Source organism: Spermophilus citellus (assembly GCF_964194105.1).
Source record: "Spermophilus citellus genome assembly, chromosome: 12".
Classification (NCBI taxonomy): Eukaryota; Metazoa; Chordata; class Mammalia; order Rodentia; family Sciuridae; genus Spermophilus; species Spermophilus citellus.
Window position 1 is genome coordinate 71,981,943 of NC_138198.1, and position 22,896 is coordinate 72,004,838.

At 40.7% G+C, this 22,896-nt stretch overlaps 1 protein-coding gene across 7 annotated transcripts in view; it reads right to left on the reverse strand.

Annotated features, from left to right (window-relative positions):
* MTCL1 (microtubule crosslinking factor 1) overlaps nucleotides 1–22,896 on the reverse strand; it is a 124,737-nt gene that overhangs the window by 9,492 nt on the left and 92,349 nt on the right. For 6 of the 7 annotated variants that reach the window (XM_081262882.1, XM_081262886.1, XM_081262881.1 and 3 more), the window contains 5 exons: nucleotides 22,188–22,385; nucleotides 13,698–13,865; nucleotides 7,695–7,949; nucleotides 2,546–2,842; nucleotides 544–575 (listed from right to left, as the gene is read on the reverse strand). In XM_081262882.1, coding sequence (XP_081119008.1) covers nucleotides 544–575; nucleotides 2,546–2,842; nucleotides 7,695–7,949; nucleotides 13,698–13,865; nucleotides 22,188–22,385 — 950 coding nt within the window. The remainder of the gene's footprint in view (nucleotides 1–543; nucleotides 576–2,545; nucleotides 2,843–7,694; nucleotides 7,950–13,697; nucleotides 13,866–22,187; nucleotides 22,386–22,896) is intronic. The other variant, XM_081262885.1, reaches the window with a different exon arrangement.

The following is a 22,896-nucleotide window of genomic DNA, read 5'->3' on the forward strand; positions in this document are numbered from 1 at the left end:
TGCCTGAGAACAAAATTTATGTAGTGGAAACAATATGTATTCATCTATAAAGAAAAACCAGAGCAAATAAAACCAGGGAGGGGGGAAAAAACTGGTATATAACTAACACCAACAACATCAACCACTATATATTTTCTTTGGGGATTATTGCCAGGAGAACATTTTTAACAAGCCCTCCTGGAACTTTAAATATATAGTATATAAAATGTCTCATATATCAAGAGGAGGCTTTCCAAACTTCTCACAAGGAGAGTTTTCCATGGATTTTTCAAAACCACTGAACACACACACTTCTTTTTATATGCAATACAGCTATAACTGGAAAGTCCTGACCATAAAAAGAATACACGTGTGAAGATGGCATATCTATCCTTTTTGTTGCTCATCCTCAAAAATCACATATTTATGAAACAAATAATACAAAATCAACTACTTAAATGGAGTCCTTTTGAAGATTGGTAACAGACTACATCAACAAGATAGAATCTGGAGCCCGAGAGATTTTTATTTCAGCAATCTATTATTTCTATCAATCTTACTTACCTTTGAAGATTTCCCTTGTGATTTTCTTCTTCCTGTAAAGAAGAAATAAGTTCATCTGAATCAGTTAATTTTGGTTGCTTAGGATCCTCAACTGTGCTTAAGTGACTTGTTTTGCTCCGCTCCCTTGGGGAGGCACCATTTAAAACACACTGGGGCCAAACTTTGGTCAGGAGTGCTACTGCCCTAAGTCCTTTGAAGTAAAAAAAGCAGAGTCGACAGCATGATGAGAGGGTTGGAGCGTCCACAGTGCAGGGAGGAGCCCATATGAGCTTGAAAAACTGGCTATAAACCCATCATGAAGGAAGTGGCTTGCTCCTATGCCTCCTCAGAAGACCTCCCCAACTACATAAACTTCAAAGTCAGCTCTTGAAATGACCTGAATAAGTCTCAGTATGAGAGAAGGGGTGGAGGAGGGGGGAGGAGAGGGGAAAGACAGAGGATGACACAATGAGATAGGAGCTGGATGTCCCTTGGTTCCTATCTTGCTATGTCAATTGGTGTAACATTCTTAGGCTTGGTCACTTGCTTGGTTTTAAACATTCTCAGGATCAGAAATGAATTTACAGTGACTTCCCCTTAAGGAGAACAAAAGCTGTGCTAGTAGAGACCCAGCTGTCTATTGAGAGAATACTCCCATGCTGATGTGGCTTTGAAGAAGCAAGCCTTTCATGGTAATGAAACATATTCTTCAGGACAGTAAACACCAGAGGGCACTTCCCCCTCAGCCAGCGTGCCCTTGTCTCTGCTGTTCAGAAGAGCATGGCAGTTCCAGCCACAACACAGCTAGAACTACCACCCAGGGTTTGCACCCTGGTCCCACATTCTCTCTGCAGTGAAATTGGACTATACAACATTGCCTCTAGATCCACCAGGGTGGACCTGTGGTGATGTCCTCCCAACCTGATACACACGAATGAGGATATCGCACTTAACTCATTGGCAAGGACTGAAAAACAGGTCCAACATCCCTAATCCAGAAAATCTAAAACCTGAAATGCTCCCAAATCTGCAATTTTTTGAGTGCTGACATGACACCACAAGTGGAAGCTTCCTTATCATGAAACTTTGTTTCAAGCACATAATCATTCACATGCTACAAAAATTATCTTCAGGCTGCACATATAGAGTATATATGAAGCATAAATGATTTTTGTGTTTGGCTTAGGTCCTATCCCCGATATATCTTAACATGTATATGCAAAATATTTCAGAATCTTCAAAAAAATCCCGAAAAATTCTAGATCTCAGCTTTTTGAATAAGGGTTACACAACCTGTATAATTTCCCCATATTTCAACAATATTATTGCACATGAATTGTTCCAAGTATTAAATGTTTCGGAGATCAAATGATGGATAGTGATTATTAACTTAATTCACAGGAAATAACTCCTAGTACAAATTTTTTAAATGAGGTTTTAAAGATGACAAAACCAGAAAAACCTACATCATGCTATGAAACTTTCAGTATGCAGCTTTAATCACCCATTTGGTAATCTAATTTACACGTGGATTCTAAGTTTTAGAATTTTCCCCACTTTGTCCAGAATGAGATATTTATAGTATGCTATTGTTTAGTGATATTTTCTATTTCCAAACATCAGGAAATTTCTCTAATGCAGAATTTCTTCAGTTATTAGTTTTCTAGAATCAGAAAACCATGATTTCAAAAAAAGTTGAAAACACATATTTCCCCAGTATTTTTTACTTTCTCTTGGGTTCTGTGGAACATGGCTATTCTCCAGACCTTCATTTTGCATAAGACACTCTGTGTTTCTCAACCTGAAACAAGGTGGCAAAATTAAACTGACCACAGATGACAATAGGAGTTTGGATCAGGGCCACCAAGCAAAACCCTCAGCACTGCAAAGATTTCATTTTCACTCAGGTCATAGGTTGTCACTGGAGCCTGCCAGGAGGGGACTCTGGCAGGTTCCTGCTGGGTCTAAGGACAACTCCCTCATTCTGCAGCAGTTAATGAGAGTAAATGAAAGCCAGGCTGACCTCAGGGAGGCAGTTCCTGAAGTCCCTCTCAGGCCTGTGGGGTAGCAGCTCCTCTGGCTCATCATCTAGGGACAAGGCGTCCAAATAGAGGTTCTCACTGGCAGAGCACCTATCCGACTCCTTCAGCTTGGACAGCGGCCGGTCTTCAAACGGTATAGAGTCAGTGTCTGCACAGGGCCATATCGCCATGGGACGGGGCATGCGGAGCCCTCCTTGATGGGGAAAGGAACGGACGTTTCCTTCTTTTTGATCACATAGGAAATTGCCACCTCTCCGAGGACTGTTCTCTTTCTGCAACTTGAGAGTTTTAAAAATGGAGATAATAATTAGCCTTGCTTTTCAGTCTGATGGTCCTCCTAAGTCCATCCTTTCTACACAATGTAAGATTACCTGTGGGTCCATCTGAAAGACTGGGCAAGAAAGAAATGTTCTTACAGTTCTGACCTTAAGTTCAAAATGTAACACAATGCCATACATGTTTTCAACAAAGTACAAAACTAGAAAAGTCTGCAGTTACCACATACAAGTATTTTTGCCAACTCTGATGCAAATATTTCTTTGATTTTTTTTCTTCATCTTAATTTTAAAATACATGGGTTTTTTTCATACCTTTTAAGCACCATGCTCATGAGACTTACATACTTGTCCTTTGAAAATTAAATATGTTTAGAACTCTCTCGGAATTACCTTCAGCAATTAAGGCACACTTGATAGAATAGCATCACTGATATAAAAACTTCTGAGGGAGCATCTGATTTTCCTAACTTTCCTAACCTTTTTCCAAAGCATTTGGTACAAGGTCCTATGTAAAACCTGAATGATCAAAGTGGGTTATAATCATTTGGCATTAAAAATACTTTCCACTTTGCCGGAGAGGATTAAAGCTCTGCTGTAAAGGCAACTAAAGATCTGGTATGATGCAGAAGAAAACTGCCACATATGTTCTTGTTACACTTCTTTGCCTGACTTGATAAATTTAAGCAGTAATGGGCAAGCACAGGAAAGTTAGGATTTAGAAGATGTGAAGTAGAGCCATGAATTTATGGCTTTGCTTGTTTGGTGACAGGGTGAAGTTCCAACTCTGCTTAGCTCAGTTTCCTAATCTGTAAAATGGGGATAGGCAGACAGGGGTTAGCAAGCAAGGTGCAGCCCAGAGGGGTCGGACACCTATAAAGCTCAAGTAAAGGCCAGGGGCATGCAAGTAAATGATTTTCCTGCCCTTTTTTTTTTTTTTTTTTAACAGCATTGGGAGATCTCCTAGGGGCAGTTCAGAAAGGAAGCTACTTAAAATCACAGGAGACTATTGAGGCAGACAGGCAAATACTTTCCAGAAAAACCCTGACCAGTCTCCCTTCCTTTCTCCAGTCTTGCCTCACTGCCTCTGTTACTAAACACGAACAGAAAGCTCAATTGGGACCTGAAGCTCTTTCCACCTATGAATATCTAATTGAGGTCTTTACTGGATGAGGAGCTCACATACTCTCCTGGATTGCCTGATCTTTTGAATATGTAAATTATCTGAATAATGAAAGTGACATTTGGATTTGACCTGAGAGGGGACCAAGCAAATATTTGCAGTCCTAAAGTGCTAAGATGGTGCCAGGATATTCTAAAACTCCTCTGAATGTGGATCAATGAATTTTTAGGAAAGCATCTGTACACACTGCATCTTAAGAGTCCTAATTCAAGCCTTTATCCACAAGCTGGACATAATTATGCCCTGTAAGCCATCAGGAAGAAAGCCAAGAGAGATAATGGGGACAAAAGAACTTTCACTGTTTTTAGTAATTTCTGAGGTTTTCTTTTTATTTTATGAGAAAGGAGGAGATTCTGCATGCAGGGCATAAATGTTAGGGTTTTGACGCAGGTTCACAGTCAAATTAGGGAACAAGCAAATCACTCTAGGTTTTAGCTCAGCCCCTTCTTTCCTCTCATCCCCCACCCCAATGGCACAGTTCTTTGCAGTTCTCTTAAATATGCTAAATGCTTTTCTTAAAAAATAAATAAATAAAAAGGAAAGCTTTTAATTATGTTCATTTAATGCATGTCAGCGCAATTTCATTTTAACACATGATCATCTCCAAGCTATTTTGGGCAAGGAATTAAAATGCAAGAATCACATTGGAAGCCTAAATGTGCTCTGAGGGTGTGTGCGAAGAGGGAGAAAGAATGACTAAAGAGGAGAGCTATGAACAAGCGCGTTCTAACTCAGTAAAGTGGGATTTCAAAAATAAACCCAGGCAGCCAGGAACAGCTTGCACTAAAGCTGCTAAGTGTTAGGTTTCCTAAAAATGAACTGGAGTGGTTGTAGCTAGAGGTATCTGTGGCTAAGATGCCTCTGCAGTGTGGTAATAGAATAATGGGTCCTTAAAAGATAGGGTTTCCTAGGGCAGTCATTTCAAACCAGGCGGCAGCACCCTGTACTTGCAATCTTGCAGCAGAAAATGTTTAATACAAATAGAAAATTTAACAGATTTGCATTTCAAATAATGTGAGGCACAATAAGCCTTCAAGAGTATCACCTTACCCAGACTGGTTGAAAGAAAAAAGGTTGCTTTGTTAACTGGTTTTAAAAGAAAGGCCTTTCACGTTGTAAAGGCAGCTGATTTAAGAAAATCACTGGAAGGCAAATGGATGACACATGAGCTTTCCTTTTTAGCTCAGTAAGTACAGCAAGTACAGCAGCAAGTGACATTATGTGCATGTCTAACTGGAAACTTAGCAATTCTAAGGAGAAATATAGTGTGACTCCATCAAAGTTAACTACCCCCCAATCAAATGTGGATTGAGACAAGAGACGTGGATAAGATAGACGCAATGCATTGTAGGACCTGAACCACATTCCCACACTCATTTGTCATATAAAATGCCTCATGTGGTGCAGAAATTATGTAGGAATTTAATGACACCGGACAAGTATGAAACATGTGTTCTAGAAGTGGAAAATGGATTTAGAGTGACTTCTCTCACCATCTGTACTAGGTTATCATAGCCAAGGTTACATGGCTTACCAAGGAGTCAAGTATCGAGAGTAGTCATTCTGATGGATGCTCAGTTACATTTCTTCCTTAACTATGGAATGTGTAGCTCAAAGTCAAGGGATCTAACAACCCAGTAAGTGATAAACAAAATCTGCACACACTTGCACATGTATATACACACCCATACATACTTGATCCAGTGTCCTCTTTTACAGAGAATTCCTATACGTGCTATACCCAACTCTTAGGACTAGGCACCAAGATTTATAAAATCTTCTTTTAAAATGTTGACTATCTGGGAAGAAAGGTTCAACTTATTTGTGAAAGCCACCATGGTGAACCTGAAGCCTCTACTAAGTGTTAAATCAATCCTCTTCTAAAACAAAATGGGATCCGTCACCTGAGTCTGAGCAGCAGGTAAATGCCCGAAACTCACAGGCTCAGATCCGGGATATTCCAAGGTATTAACCCAGACAGAAGTTCTGAGGCTGTCTCTTTAACAGAATTGTTGCAATACTGACGTTATAGAAATGGAGTTCAGCTCCTGACCATCCTTATCTCTCCAGAATATAGTCTCAAAACAAGGGAACAGCTCATCCTAAGGTCTCTGACACTTCAAAAGCTCAGTGTCATCAGGTGGGTCTCATTTGCATTCCTAAAAGTGGAATAAGTATCTAAAAGACTTGCTTAAAGGGGACACTGAGAGGGCTATGGCAGAAACATGATGTCCTTCACTGGAGTAGAGAGGCGGGACATACAAGGCAAGTGATCCTAGAGCAGAGTTCAAGAGGGAAGGTCCCAGGTAATAAGCTATCTGGGGTTACTGCAACACTAGTCAACTAAAACTAGTATTGGTGACCATATCTGTAAAAATACATGCTACTTCTACCCCTGAAATGTTCACCTAACTGACCAATTCACTCAGCAGATCACAGACACTTGGGATTTTATATGGAAAACTCTTCACAGGTGCTGCATTTCTGAGTCAAACAGAAAATGCCAACTTTTCTCTTGGTAGGATTTGGGGGATTTTGAAATGGCGCCATATCAAATATTAGCAACGTGACTCATTAGTGTGAGTGGTCAGATCTAGGAAGAACTGCTTCTATCTATCTGCAGTGCACTTTCTTCCTCCTGGACTTATTTTTTAAAACCACTTAATCTATTCTTCTTCCCTTCCTAGCTGACATTATGTTTAAACCTATCTTTGTCATTGTTCCTGTGTAACAGGCACCATCTCTTATCCATATAAAGAGCACACTTTTCAAAAGGGTCCCACTTAGATGCAAGCAGTATGTGTATTTATAATGGAGTAATGAGGTTATTTTTCCTGATCTCAGTTTCTGATTGATTAATACATCTCCTTGAAGCCTTGTGAATTTATAAATATGATAGGCTAAAAAAAAATCATTTGCTAGGTAAAAATCCAGCCATGGAGAAATTCCAAATATTCATCAGTGTAATGTGAAAACCAAATCTGTGCATCACCTGTGAACTATCGCAACTATGCAAACTGTGCTGTCTGATGCAATGCAGGGACTGGATATCTAGGCAGTAGAAAAACAACTCCCCGTCTCCTCCACATTCATCTGAGTGCCCCAATTGTTTGTTTAGCTGAAGATGATGAGCTACCAGCTAACTCCATTGACTCAACTCCTACCTAATCACAGCTTAGCAATAATAACAGCAGGTACAATCACAGCAAATAGCCTAACTTTCAACTTAACTCGGCAATTTCTTTACCTAATGACTACAATTCCATTTGAGCTGGAGCAGTCACTGTGACCACATTTTTAGTGGCTAACTTAAACATTAGTTTGCTTTTTGGCAGAAATCACTGAATACGACCTGAAATAACCTCCTTGTTGGAAATTTTACTTTCAGATTCCTTTAAAAAGTTACCCTCTACCCCTGCATACACAGGAAAGATGCCCATAAAATTTGCAACAAAAAAAAAAATCTATACAATGCTAGGCATAGGAGTAGGTCTTCACTATTAGAGATTCTGATATTTCTCCCTCTTCTTCTGTACACTCATGAAATCCTGATGCAATGAGGAGCATAAAGTAACCTGATTTTCTTTTTTTTCCTCTGAGTACTCTTGATTTCCAGGACCATAGAGCCGTCCACACCCTGCCTGTTCCTTGGTATCTGGGGTGTGTGCTTACCTGTTCTATCTTCCACAAGAGATCCTTCTTCTGCCGCTCCCATTCTTGACGGTCCCTGTCCAGGCGATCGAGAAGTTCTACCTTCTCTCGGTTCCAGTTCTTCTCACTGTGATGAATCTGCCAGCGCAGGTCCATAACCAGACCATGGCTGTCAGCCAGAAGCTTCTGGTGCACCTCCCTCTCCTTCTTCAAGGCCCCTTTGCTCTCAGTGGAGGAGTCAAGCTCTCCTAAGTTCTTCTCAGTCTTTTCTTCCAGCTGTCAAAGAGAAAAGGCTCAGGAACTCATTTCCCTGACCAGTCTGGCATTAAAGGGTGAAAAGAGGTTCAGCATATTTACATATGATCCCTGGAAACATGCTTAAACCAATACTGGACCAAAACCCATGGAAGAAACAAATACCGTTTTTAAAGTCTGAATTAAGAACCTCTGACACAGAGAATCACACAGAATGTTGATCAGCCAGCCCATGTACCTTCCTATGGTTGCCTTCTCAGCTCTCTTCCCAGCCTAAGTCACCACCATCTCTTGTCTGTACAGATCTATAATAGCAAGTATCATGTCTGTCCCTATCTCCTTAATCCCTAGATGGAACCTAGGGATGGGACAGCAATGGAACCTAATAGTCTTCAAATAGTATTTGTCAAACACCCAGGATGCTAAATACCAGAAACAAACAAAATGTCTATTTACATCTTATGTATTTAAACTGGTGAAAAATAAAGAGAAACTTTTAAAGGCTGACAGAGAAAAAGACACGTGACGTAGAAAGGAAATAGAGCTTAGGGCATAGGTATAGGTCTCTAATGGTAGAGAGTCTAGTATTTGTCCTTCTTTCCCTGGATGCCCATGAAACATCATGATGTAACAAGAATCATAAAATAGCCCAATTGGGGGCTGGGGTTTTGGCTCAGTGGTAGAGCACGTGCCTAGCATGTGTGAGGCACTGGGTTTGATTCTCAGCACCGCATATAAATTAAAAAATAAAGGTCCACAACATCTAAAAAAAATTTTTTTAAATAGCCCAATTTTCTTTTAATCTGAGTACTTCATGATTTCCATGACCACTAAACAGTCTATACTCTGCCTGTTCTCAAAGGAGAATTACAAAAGACTTCTCATCAGAAACTATGCAAGTCAGAGGATGATGGAGTGACATCCTTCAGTGCTGGTCAAACTAGACAGAATTCTGTACCCAGATATAACATACTTCAAAAACCAAGGAAAAATACTTCCAAACAAACAAAAATGGGGAAAAAAAAACTTGCCAGAAGACCTGCACTCCAAGAAATGGCAGAGGAAATTCCTCAGACAAAAGGAATATGATACCAACAGCAATGAAACTGACATAAATAGAAGTATAAAACTCATTTTCTCCTTCTTTATGATTGCTTTTAAACATCACTAACTGAAACAAAAACAGTTGTAATGCACAGTGTGCTCAAAGAACATAAGTAAATTATGATGGTAACAGCATAAAGGACAGGAGGAAGGACCTGGGCCTACTGTTGTGTGCCTTTTTTTTTTTATCCTAATAAACTACCTCTTATATTTGTTAAGTGCAGAAATTTATACTTTCTAAAGAAAGGCCTTTTACATATATTGCCCCATTTGGTTCTACAGCAGTCCTGTAGGATAATCTTATTCCCAATTCACTAATAAAGAAATAGAAGCCAAAAAGTCTTAAAGGACTTTCCTAAAGACGTGGTCAGTTATTAACAGAGTTGAAACTAGAAAAAGGGTGGGTTTTCTTTAATTTTAGCTGTGAGTTAATGTCACCAGTAAACACTGCAAATTAAATCGACTTCCTTTCATTATTCATACATGAAGCTATTCAAAGCCCTACTAAAACCATTTAATAGCTTATTATCTATGTCTAAACAGATACTTTCAACTATTTTGAAATCAGTTGCTCAAAGACTTCAGCTAGCCAGTATTATTCAGAAAGCCCATCTGCTGGTATCAGGTTGCTAAGGATCTGGTCAGTTTAACAGCAAGTTCTTGCCCACAAGGGATGTGTGGGGAGAGAACAAACAAAGAGCCTCAACTTTGTAATAAAGGCAAGAACACTTCATGCTGCTTTCCCTCTGAACCTGAGTGGGACTCTGGCCTTTGAGGAGAGAACAGAGGGAGTCTGAGGTCTGGGGCTGGGTGGGGCAGGCAAACTCCTGAGGAGGACAATAACAGTGGGACAGTGACAGGCTGGGATAGTGACATATGGAGGTGAAGAGCAGAACCAATGATAATCAGTTGGTTATAAAATGTGTATGTGCAGGTGGTGGGGTTGTGGTGGTAGTGGTGGTGATGATACTTTTCTTTCCAGTAGAAAGATAATAGAGAAACAAAATAGGGCCAGAAGATAATTAGGAAGCATGCACTTCCATAGAATTTCAATTTACTACAGCTCTCTCTGAGCAATCCACATAAGCCAAAGTGAAAGACACGGTGCTGATGCTTTTGCAGACAGATCCCAAGTGTTCTCTAGCAATCAGCTCTTCCTCTTTGGCATCTCCTCAAGCAGTTACCGTTCCATGATAGCAAATGACTTCTGCTAACCTGCTCACAGACATGGTGACAGCAAACTCCTCTGTATCAGAACCCCTCATTTCCCTGCTCGTCTCTGCTCAGATCCCAATCCAGCAGCCGACTTATGAATCCTATGTCTTTGATAATCCCACACAATAAAGTCCCCCTTGACTTCTAAAAACAAGACAGCATACTCCCATGACCATCTCCTTTCACTTAAGAGGCTGTCCTCTTTCTTCTTTACTCCCTTTGCATTGTAACATGCATTTGCCCCAGAGTCCAGTGAGGACTGCTGTTAACTTTTCCAGTGACATCCTAATTATCAGTTCAACAAAACTCTTTTAGCTCTTATCCATCCCGACCTCTCCAAAGCATCTGTGTCGAACTCCATCGAATTCTGTGGCCTCTCTTCTCTTGGGTTCTGGGACAACATCTGTTCCTGGATTTCCATAGATTTCTCTGGTTGCTCATTTTTCTGGCTGCTATTTCAAGTTCCTTCTTTGAGCCTCTCTTATTCTGCATGGTTCTGAGGATTCCACTCAGAGCCATGACTTCAACTACCACCTATTTATTCTCAGATGCAGCCATGAATCACATAAAGACATTTTAGTCAACAACAGACTACAAGAACTACAGTGTTCTTGTGAGATTATATTGCCAACGAAGAACAGACATCTTAGTTTAAGAATATTCTATGATATTCATACGAGGACATCTCATAATGACAAATTTCTCAGTATGTGTTCCTGTTGTTTAATGATCCATGACCATACATATATCTTTAGCCTGGCCTGCTATTTCCCCTTTACCTATCAAGGTAGACCCTTCAAATTCAGTCTCTTCCTTCTCCAGCTCAACTGTCTTCTCTCCCTGGTCCCTGTCTTGGTGAAGAGCACTATCACCCAGGTACTCACACTAGAAACCCAAGAGCCTTCTAGCTGCTTGCCATTTACTCCACAGCATCTATTTAAAGCGTCACCAGGTCCTGCTACTTTCTACTTTTTATTTATTTTTTTCCTTTTAATCGCACCCTCATCTCCACTTTCATGGTTACCGTTTTCTTTAAAGTAACACCATTTCTCACCTGTTCTACTGTTCCTAGACCTTTGAAGCCAAAGGTTTCCTTCTCATTACCACAATAACTGAAATATGAAATGAAAAGACCTGTGATTTCTACAGGCCTGTTGCCTACATTTATATTCAGAGAGCACACTAAATTTTAGTGAGGGTTTAGTGAATGTAAAGATGCATCAAAAAGTTAGGGGTGTAGCTTAGTGATAGAGCATATAGGAGACCGTGGGTTCAATCCTCAGCACCATTAAAAAACAAAACAAAACAAAAAAAACCTTTTTCTTGTTCTAGTTCAGCAGTTCCCTGATCTCAATCTATAGACCCCTGGTTAATCCATCCAACTCTAATGGTTTCTAATTCACGCTCTACCTTGAAGCTGGAATAATCTTTTTAAAAAAGAAATCTAAACTTCCATGACAAAACTGAGATTTCAGTTATCAATTCTTTCAACACTCTTCTTTCCTCCTCATATCTGAGCTCCTCAAATGAGCCACATTCCCTTCTTCATGTTGACCCTTTTTTTGCTTGTAATAATAATAAAAACTCATTCTCCTTCTGCATGCAGCAACTGCCAGCCATCCTTTCTGATTCATTCTCAGCACCTACACCAGTGACTTTCCTTGAGCCTCAAGCTGAGGTGTGTGGCCTGCTTGCTCCAGTTCCCCATGGGCCATGCACAAGCAAGCAGGTACTTTCTGTACCACTATGAACAATAGCCTCACTGCACTGGAAGCCCCTTTGAGGAATGTGGTATTATTGCTGAATCCTCAGCAGCTGGAACAAGGTCTGACTTACATGTCAGTTAGAACAATCACCAATTTGGGAACTGACATAAGATGGGCTTCACTGAAAGAAAATATTTAAATTTTAGAATTAAACTGTTTTGCATGTAGGTAGAAGTGGATCAAGATGGGATGATTACATATGGACTAGCCCTAGCCCGCATACATTGCTTCTTGGGCTTCACATGTTGAAGAAACTTCCTAAACAATTTGGGCAGAAGAGCTCTACCTAGTACCACTGCCTTCTAGGTTTGAAGCCCTAGCTTTGTTTCTTGGTGTGTGGTGACTCTCCCTGAGGCTTTGTTTGTAGCAAACACGTGGGCGGATACCAGGTTGCTCTAAAACAAAGATGAAATGTTTTGAAACTGGCTTGCATCAAAGATTATATCTCCCTTCTTTAGGTACACTTGAATCTCTGAAAATATTTAGCACCCTTTACCCCCAGCACATATCTTTAAATAGGTTTAAAGGCAGCTAATCAGAGAGCATGCTTACTCATTTCTCCTCCAAGGCTGACTCTGCATGCTGTGCACTAAGATAAATAGAGCATCCAGTGAGCATCCCCTACCAGCAGCGGACAGTACCCACACCAGCTCATGGCTCTAATACCTGATGGGTCTGACCTGGAATATTGTGTCCCTGGCTCCACACAGGGCTGTTAGCCCAACCCCACTGTTGCTGGGGTCAGGTAACAATGTAAGTGAACTGTGGGTACCTGGGGCCAGGTGGCAGTGCAGGTGAACATGTAGGGACCAAGAGAGTTGGGGACATGAAAGACCCTTTTTGTCTTTTATCAAGACTGAACAAAAGATGTCTCCTTTTTTTTTCTTTCATGACTGAGCCAATTCCTATAAAATTTTAATGACTTATGGTTTGCCTCCAAACAGAGCCTAGGAAATAGATGATCACAGATATACAATTCTTCCTTCCCTCCTCGTATTCAAGGAGCTGAATGAGACTATGAGCAGCACACTATAGAAAACATATAACTTTAAAGGATTTCCAGGGAAGAAACACTTAAGAAAGGCTGGGGTATGAAATCTCAGAGGTTGCAGGACACTTGGGCTCCTGCAGTACCATATGGCTCTGAGATCTGAGGCAAGTTGTTTCTTCTGGGCCTCGGTATCCTTTGGTGTAAAAAGGAGATAGGAACTGATGGGGCTTCCAAGGGCATGCAATGGAAGGTCTACAAGCTCTTTCCAATATTTTGGAAAATCTAAAGGACTAGGATTTGTTCACCTTTCTCAGAGATCACTAAACCACAGTCTGCTCCTGCTTTCTCCCGTCTAGATTTATGTCAGCTCAGCATGATGACAACTTCAAGCTGGTCATCCTCCTATGGTGAGCCCTACAACCTTGTTGAGTGCAGAATGGATGAATAAAGCTATGATAAATGCTTCTTAGTGGAGGCTGTGTTTCATGCTTGAGGATGGGGATATTAAGAAACATGAGGGACCTGGGAAAGGTTGGGCACTAAATTTAAGGAGGCCACAAGTAGCCATTCCTCTCCTTTCTCCTGGATTAGGGCTATCATGGGAGCTCAATCTGTGCTTCTTCCCCACCTATCCTTAACAGGACAGTGGAAACATGGTGGTCAGGAGCAGGGAGACCCAAGTGGGATGGGTACCTGTTCCAAGCGGCACTTGAGCATGGCCCACTCCATGTCCCAAGCAGCCTTGTCGCTGGCATACTGCTGCTGCAGCCGCAGCCGGGCATGCTCATCTTCCCGCAGCTCCGAACGAAAGTCCTCTAGCAAGGCCTTGAGGGCGCTGAACAGCTGCTGGTTTTCCACCACCTGTGGGAACAGCAAGTCAAGCTCAGTTGCCTCAGTGAAGAGCATCCATTATGTTAGAAAAAGAGAGGCTCTCGCAGCCAATGGGCCCTGGGGCTGCTTCCCAGGTGCTGCTGGCAGAGAGTGCAGGGTGGGTGGGTGGTCTATACTTAGGTGAGAGCAAAGGATCTCACTGCTGGCCATTGGTCTCCTGGGGACTGCTGGATCAGAAGAGGCTGAGGGAAGGCTTCGCCTGTACCATGCTGCATTCAGGGGCTGAAACTTAGGCCAATGCTGTGGGCACCTGAAGCAGAGAGGTACCCAGGGCCCCAAGGGGCAGAAATGAGGAAACAGCAGAAAATCACAGGTGGCTCTAAAGCCAGGGTTGCCAGGACACCCTATGAGTCTTCAGACATCTAGAACTGAGTTGTGCCTGCTGCTCTGCCATGGGATTTCGGACATGAGAAGATCCATCCATACAAGATCCATACTCTCCTCCATATATGCTTTCACTCTAGTGATGGCTGTCAGACTAGAAGTGAAATCATGAAGGCCTAGTTACTCATATATTTATAGGGTGGCCATACTTGGACTGTGGTCACCAAACTGTTTTATCAGTGACAAACATGGCATGAGGTTGGGAGGGTACTTTGGATGGATCACAATTAGAACCAACAGTAAAATGCTTACCCTGCTTTCTGCAGGCTTTGTTGTGGTCCCCTGAGACTGAATTACTAGCCTTCCCCTTTCTGCCTCAGTACTCTGCACTGGTCTCACTAATCTCATGAATGACAACCACCTCTACTTGCTCATCTTGTTCCTGTCCCACCACCATTACCACTTCTGTAAGTATCTGAGGGAGAGGCAGCCCTGACCCACCCCCACATCTCCAGTGTTCTGCACAATCCTTGGCTCAGGTTAAGCATGCAGACATGTCTGGTCAATGGAGAATGGGTTTCTTTATCAACCTGTTTATCTCACATAAAAGACATATTTCCTAAGACCTGTCCAGCCCTTTGAAGGTAAACTTCAAAACCATGATTTCTATCTTAATTTGTGCCAGCATAGGCATTATATCAGAAAGGTTTATCCAAATGAATTAAATACACTGAGTCAATTATGATTCCCTGTTAATACAGACCATGTGGGCCTCTTGTCTCAAGCAGAAAGCACCAGAGTGCGTCCTGGGCTCCCAGGACATTCTTGTTTGGCTCACTTATGAAGCAGGAGGAATAAAAGCTCTCTAAGTCCGGTTACATGCAGACAAGCTCAATTTCAACAAGACAGAGCACACACTCTCGGGCAGAACCCCATCCTCAGTGAACCTCACTGCCCCATTTAGCAAGGGCACGGGGTCCAGCTCAGATCCTGCATGCTCACAAGTCTTCTAGTCATCCTTCTAAAACAATCTAGCTGATCCCCTCAACACACACACAAAAAAGGCTATACAAATATGAGAAGAATTTATGATACCTGGGATATGTTTAGATTTAAATACAGGTAGACTAGAAAATTACTTAATATAAGCAAATTAACTGAAAACTCTGTAGTTGTCCTTGTAATTTAAGAAGTTATAGTATCAGATAGAGGACTAGGGATGTGGCTCAAGCAGTAGCACGCTCGCCTGGCATGCGTGCGGCCCGGGTTCGATCCTCAGCAACACATACAAACAAAGATGTTGTGTCTGACAATAACTAAAAAATAAATAGTAAAAAAAATTTTCTCTTCTCTTCTCTCTCTCTCCTCTCTTTCTTTAAAAAATAATATCAGATAGAGTAGACCTGTGATGGAGAAGAAAAGCCTATTTGTTAGTATTCATTGCTCTTGAATTTTTCTCATCTTGAACAAAAATTTTTACTCAGAACAAAAGGCAGTAAGAGCACAAATAAGTTATCATTTGAAAACTTCATCAGACAGAGAACCTTCTAAGGATTCTACAATCCTTCCAACCATCTGAGTATAAATAAGTTACCACTACACTCAAGAAGATGGAGGCTCATGAACTGTGTGAAACCTAAATGCAGAACAGTTTTTTCAGAATTCCACACCAAGAATATCGAAAAACATAAAAGTATTAAAAAACCAAAATTATATAAATGCAATTGATGAAGAGGTGTTTTGACACTCTTCTTAGAAATGTACATCTTCTCAGAGAATTTGATAAAAAACTTGCATTTTATGATATTTTCTTAATATTTCCATCATAAAAATCAATACTTTTTGCATCAAAAGAATTTAAAACATAAAGTAATGAAAATAAATTTGATCCAGTCTTTGGGGCTGTCATCTAATTATCACCAAAGAGAAAGTAGAGAACTACACATAATACATTCTTACATATAATCAATAACTTTCTATGAATCCCAATCCATATATGGTTCAATATGTGCTATTCTTAGTCCCTATATCATGTGACTGCTAATAACATTAGAATCAGAACTTTATAGTCCTTTGGCAAATTAAAATTTTGGTTTCTCTGGATGCAAAGCAAGTACTTTTTGGTATTAATAGATATCAGATTCAATAAAATTTATGCACATTTAGGTCATAAATTTTATTGAATACATTTTTGGTATTAGTAGATTGCAGATTCAATAAAGTTTATGCACATTTAGGTCAGAGCATCCTAAGATCCCAGGACAATATTAATCTACATAGAATGAGCTCCAAAATTGCTTTGAGGAAAGATGCCAAATAGAATAAGAGCCCAGAGCATCCACGCTATTGGTATTTGCTATCATAATCACCCAGGAGCAGTGTGTGACATGGCAGGAATCCAGGGCAACTTCTACTGTGAATGCACAACAGTCAGAATCGATGTTTGGGTCAATAGTTCTAGAGACCATAATGAGCCATGGGTGAGCACAATTCTTCTAAAAGATTTATATATATGTGTGTGTGTGTGTGTGTGTGTGTGTGTGTGTGTGTGTAAACAGTAACCAGGATCACTAATATTATTTCCTATGTGCCAGGAATTTTGCTCAGTTATTTACCTATAGGACCTTATTTACAATTCACCTCAATACGGGGTGCAAACTGTCATGCTCCCTGTTTTGCAAAAGAAAAACTATTTCTAGTGACTCAGGGATTACCAAGGTCTCTGTTAAGGAGATAAGAGCCTGGACCACAATTTAGGCCTGTCTCCACTAAGGCCAGACAAACCAACCCTGGAATATTCAAATTCTGACATTATACCTTGCCAAGGTTTTTCTTTTAACTTTGCCTTAGAAAAGCCATCTAATCTCTATGAAACTAATTTCACTTCCTATATCAAGGGAAATAATAGTAACCTATCTTGAAAAAATGTTGAAAGGTCACTTTATTCATTTTTTCCCCTGGTGATGCCCTTGCTGGGCCAGGCAATGGGTAAAATGATGACCAAAATCAAGTCAGGAATCAAATTAAGACTCAGGCCCACTTAGATTTTTTTTAATACTGAAAATCATCTTGGATATGGAGCTTTCAGAACCTTCTGTGCCAGAGGCCCAGCTGTGCAGCCTTTTGGCTTGTACATTTGTGAAGTACAGGTAAGGTTCAACTCAAAAACACAACTTTCCAATCTCTACACAGATCAGCTGATTGGTTTTCTAGCAAAGGCTTCACCATTTCCTTCTCTAAAGGCATTTCTGCCCTTGGTGGCTCATCTCTCTTGGGTAAGGCTTAAAATAATCCTAAAATTGAGATCAGGAGCTTTGCTGCACTATAATGTGTCACACTTTATAACAAGTTCAAAACTGGCTTTCAAACAATCAGACTGCTATTCAAGTCTACAGTAAAAATTATTCATAGAAAGTAAAAGGGGAGTATTAGATAAGGTAATATGCCCATACATTTGCGATACAATGCCAGCTATTTTTCAGACTCACAGATTTCTAAGATGTGCATCAGATGAAATCATACCACCATTAGCTCTACTTGTCTTGCCTCAGATCCATTAACTTTGGAGGCAGGTTTAATCTAAAGTTAAAATAGACATATTGACCTGCTGCTATGGTTGACCCACAAAAGAGTCACAAAATAGAGTTAATGGCCTCAGCCTCCTACTTACTTATGTTATCCCACACAGGCAGGGGAATTCTGCAATGCTACAGTAGCTGCCCTGACCCCCAACCATGCATGCATAGTTCTACTTGATACACAAAAGAGGGGGATTTTATGCAGCATTCAGTAAAGACAACTCCTCATGAGCAGGAAGCTGAGACAAGACCTTTACCCAAGACTTTTACCTTGAGATTAGCCAGAAACATTCACACATCCAGCAACATTTTTATAAATAAGCAATTTGTCCTTCTTACCTTCACTGTTACATTCAGACTAATTTTAAGATTCTTTTCTAAAACCAATATTCCCCCTACAGATAAAAGAGAATGGGCCATTTAAGACTGATCCTGAAAATATAATCTGTGATGGAAGTTTTCAGGAATGATAGTTTCATTTATGTACAAAAGTCCTTTACCCTCTGGGCAAGAATGTGCCCAGGGTACCATTCAGGAGGGCTCTGTGCCTGCGTTCTTCATAATTTTCACCAAGAACAAATATGGTATGTGAAAGAAATAGTGTAGTACATGTTAAATACTTTATAAACATTGAGTCTTCAGCTCACAGGCCTAAGAAATCAGGGAAGGTCTGATGAAAATCAGGTGGCCCTTTGGGAAGAAATCAATTCTTAGCAAGACTTAAAGCTTTACCACTTTGGAAAGTATATTGTAAACAGCCAGCTGTGGTTAACTCTGGAAGGCAGGATGAAGGGCAAAGAGAGTACCCTCAGGAACATATGAATTTTTATCTATGCTTGTGCAATTTGCAGTCATAGAAATATTAATAAATTCATAGCAAAATCAAGTATTGTATTATGTACATCTATAATGCACCAATAAAAAATATGGAAGAAGAAAAAAACTTTAAATCATGTGTTTCATGATTTAAATCATGAAATCATGTCTCCTAGGTGAGGCTGTAAAGCTGAGGAGTCCAAAGAAGTAACAATGGTATACCATGCAAAATGGAAATGCAAATGCTATCTAGACTCGAGAGGAGAGCTTTCTTATTTAAAAAAAAAAAATCAGGGAAGTTCACAGTTCTGACATACAGGCCTCATTTGACAGAAGAGATCTTTAAGGAAGTTGTTTTTTAAATCTTCTGTAACACATAAAGAGGGGAGGAAGACAGCCAGAAAGTCACACTGCTTGTACTGGAGCTGGGCAAGGTCCAGGACCAAGAAACCAAAGGTTCTGTGGCCGGACAGGGCTGACTTTCAGGGCAGCCCCTCCAGGTACCAACACTGCAGCCGAGCCCTAGGTTAGGGACAAGATTCTACTCAGGTATTCAGATTCTACTCAGCCCTGAGATTGGACTGGATGAGATGCTTCAGTGACCAGTAGCAGATGAACCCTTAGAGACAGATATGAAACATCACTCCTTTAGCCCAGGCTATGAATTTTATGTTAGGTTCTTCATTTTACACTTATTTGTTTTAATTAAGAATAGTATGTCACATTCTTTTTAAAATTTTTTTTAGTTGTCAATGAACCTTTATTTTATTTTATTTATTTATTTATATGTAGTGCTGAGAATTGAACCCAGTGCCTCACACATGTTAGGCAAGTGTTCTACCACTGAGCCACAACATCAGCTCATTATGTATGTCACATTCTTGAATGAAAAAGTAAATTATCTTCTAATTAACCTAATGCCAGGAAGACTAGTTGTCAGAACCATAGGGTCACAATTCCAGCACCATGAATCACCTGAGTTAAAAACCCTAACCTTCAGGAATTACTAAGAAGTAAAAAATGCATAAACAGCCTTAGGAATGTTGACCTTATATGCCCAACAAAAAAGCAGCAAGTGTGTTGGAGTACAGTGAGAACCATCCACATGGCTCTTGTGCATTCTTGGCTTCTGTTCTTTCAGGTAGAGAGGCAAACTCAAAGTGCTTACTGTGCTCAAGAATAACCAGGTCGCCGCCACAAGATCATGTAACTGAAGACTGGGAAGCAGGGGACAGAGCCAAATGTTTGCCAACCTGATGATCTTCCCTGAATTGTTCCCAAGGTACACTGGTACATGTAATTTTATTTTTTATCTCTCTGGACATGATAAATGTTGCCATCTACTATATTCAACAATGAGAATGTGTGATATGACACAAATCAAAAACCAAGGCCTGAGAAATTTTGTTACTTGCTCATTTATCCTTGAGAAAGTGATTTGGCCCTGTTTCCCAAGCTGTTTAGTGCTTTATGAGGTTCTCATGCTTCTGAAGAGGCCCTAGCTCTGCACAGCAGGTCTGTAAGACACGTGGGCTGGCTCTTGCATCCAGGCTTCCTGGCTAATACCCACGCCACTAACAGAGAGGCAAATCTTCTAATCAAGAATGTTCACTCTCAGTAAACCAGCTGTCGCTTACAGTAGAGCTCATTAATCTTCTGTCCTTGGACATATGGCATTGTGCACACAGAGCTTTGCTTTCACTACTGTGGACAGATGAATCCAGTGAAAAACAAACCTGATTTTGACTATCTGGATGCTACACAGTTAGCCCATCTGGGTGCTTCTACTGCATGCTATATGTAATGGAAACTCATATGTCTTCCTCACTTTTAAGGGCAATCACGAAAAATTAGTGTTGGAAAGAACAGGAGGCAAAGGGAAACAACATTAAAATATACTGAATGGGCGGTTCCAACTGAGTGACTTTACATTATTTTCCACCCCAAGGGTAACATTTTCCATGACTGTTGTTTACAAAACCAGATGTGTTACATTTTTTTCCTTTTCCAAAGCATTTGGATGCATGTGTGGGAAACACCCACCAAGTGGTCTTAGATGCAGCAGGTTATGTATAACTGGCCATCAAGGAATACCATCTGAGTTAATCACAGATATTTTTTACGGACTGATTGACATCTTTTAAAAATAATAAAATTACTAGATTTGAAAGCATTATTTGCAAAGTAAGATTTTAGTTTCTAATTAGATCATTGCTGGAAAACTTCTTCCATGATCTAAAACCTCCCCACAGACACCCTCATAATGATGTACCTCCTGAGATGATGGGTAAAGATTCCCTTGAAAGTCTGTTCCATTTCTTGAGTCACATTATTTGGGGAGAATGAAAGGTGAATAGGTGTACAAGGGAAACAGCTGTTTTCGTATGAAATATGATTTATATATGGAGAGAGAGCAGTTGGGGAGAAAACCCCAAATTCCCCCTATCTGGACTCAGAACATCACAGCTTTCCTCATCTGGATCTGGGCCAAAGTCCTGATGACAACCTCCTCCCACTTGACCCACAGTGGCTCTGGGCGGAGGAGGCTTGAGTGAGAGGAGCAGCAGCTACAGAACCCAGCATAGAGGGAGTGCTCAGAAATGCCTGAGGCTGAGGCCGCACCCAATGCCCAGCGTCCAGTAGACTGTGTCCTCACCCCAGGACACAGACACCCTGGGGGGCTGGGGGGGGTGGCACAGGAGCTCTGGCTTGGCTGTCCAAGCCCTCTAAGAAGAAAAGTTGGGTCAGAGGGACTCAAAGTCCAAGAGTGAGATAGCTTTACTACAGGGTCTCTCAATTCCTCTCAAGACCTCAATCTTCCAAATCTACTATAGCTGCCATTTCGTAGAAAAATGAAAAAAAAAAAAACATTATATGTTATCAGTAGTATCTTTTGGTTTATAAAACAGAGTCTATTTCTGTGGGGCTCAGAAACACTTTATAATTACTGAATAATACTGTGATACCACCTCTTTTGGTATATGCTTTCATTTTTTTCAAGAGTTCATCAAATATTTTTATTTGGAACATTATGTTTCGAGTGGCCAAAGAGAACTTGAAAGACTTTATATAAGTTGAGAATTTAAATTAAAAAACATTGTTCTTTTTTTCCTTACAAATTATGTTGTCAATTCAGTGATGTTGGCAATTGCTGTTTAGCTAATGACAGTAAAAAAGCCCTGGAAGTTCTTTCTCTGGCTGTGATAGAAGCATTGTATTCAGTGTTCTCAATTCCTTGCAAGAATGGTCAATTTTAAAAGTCCAAGATGATTCTATAAATTTTTTCCTCCCATGATATATTTGCTGGATTCTATTGATCTGATCTGACTACTACCCTTATTTATATGGGTAAGACAGATGAATTAATGGGCTGATACTAAGATAAAAGGCTGAACAATATGATTCATAGCAAAAATCCAGCATCACAAACAGCAGCAGGGGGCCAGAGTCAGAGGACTTTCCTGCTACCAGGAACACCAGACTTGGGAACTTGTAATAAGACGGCACAAATGTGGCTTGGGGAGTCTCCTTTCCCAGGGGTAGACAGAAGGATGGGTTTGATCTAGACACCCACCTGCCTGTGGAGTGGTCCCCCATCCACAGCCTGTAGCCGTGATCCATGATCACCAAGCTGCACGGGGACATGTGGGGAACACTCCCCCACTGGAAAGCCAGAGCCTTGGTCACCATCATCTTGGTCTGGTCCATCCACTTGGTGATTCCCCTTGACTCCAAGCTCACCAAGCTCAGAGAGGGTCTCTGGATGCTCACCCTGAAATGAGTAGCATATGATGATCATAGCTTTGCCCTCATCCTTTTGCAATACAGTCTGATTTTGTGTGTGTATGTATGTAGTCAGGGAATGAACCCAGAGGTGCTTTAACACTGAGCCACATCGTCAGCCTGTTTTATTTATTTATTTATTTTATTTTGAGATAGTGTCTCACTAAGTTGCTTAGGGCATTGCTAAGTTGCTGAGGCTGGCTTTGAACTTGAGATTCTCCCACCTCAGCCTCCTGAGCCACTGGGATTACAGATGTGAGCCACTGCACCTGGCTAATTTATTTTTTAGTTGTAGATGAACACAATACCTTTATTTTATTTTTATGTGGTAATGAGGATCAAACCCAGTGCCTCACATATTCTAGGCAAGCCCTATACCACTGAGCTACAATTCCACCCTGATTCTTTTTAAATGGGGTCTCACTGTACTGCCCAGCCTGGCCTTGAATTTCTGGTTTCAAGGGATCATTCTGCCTCAGTCTCCTGAAGTGGTTGGGACT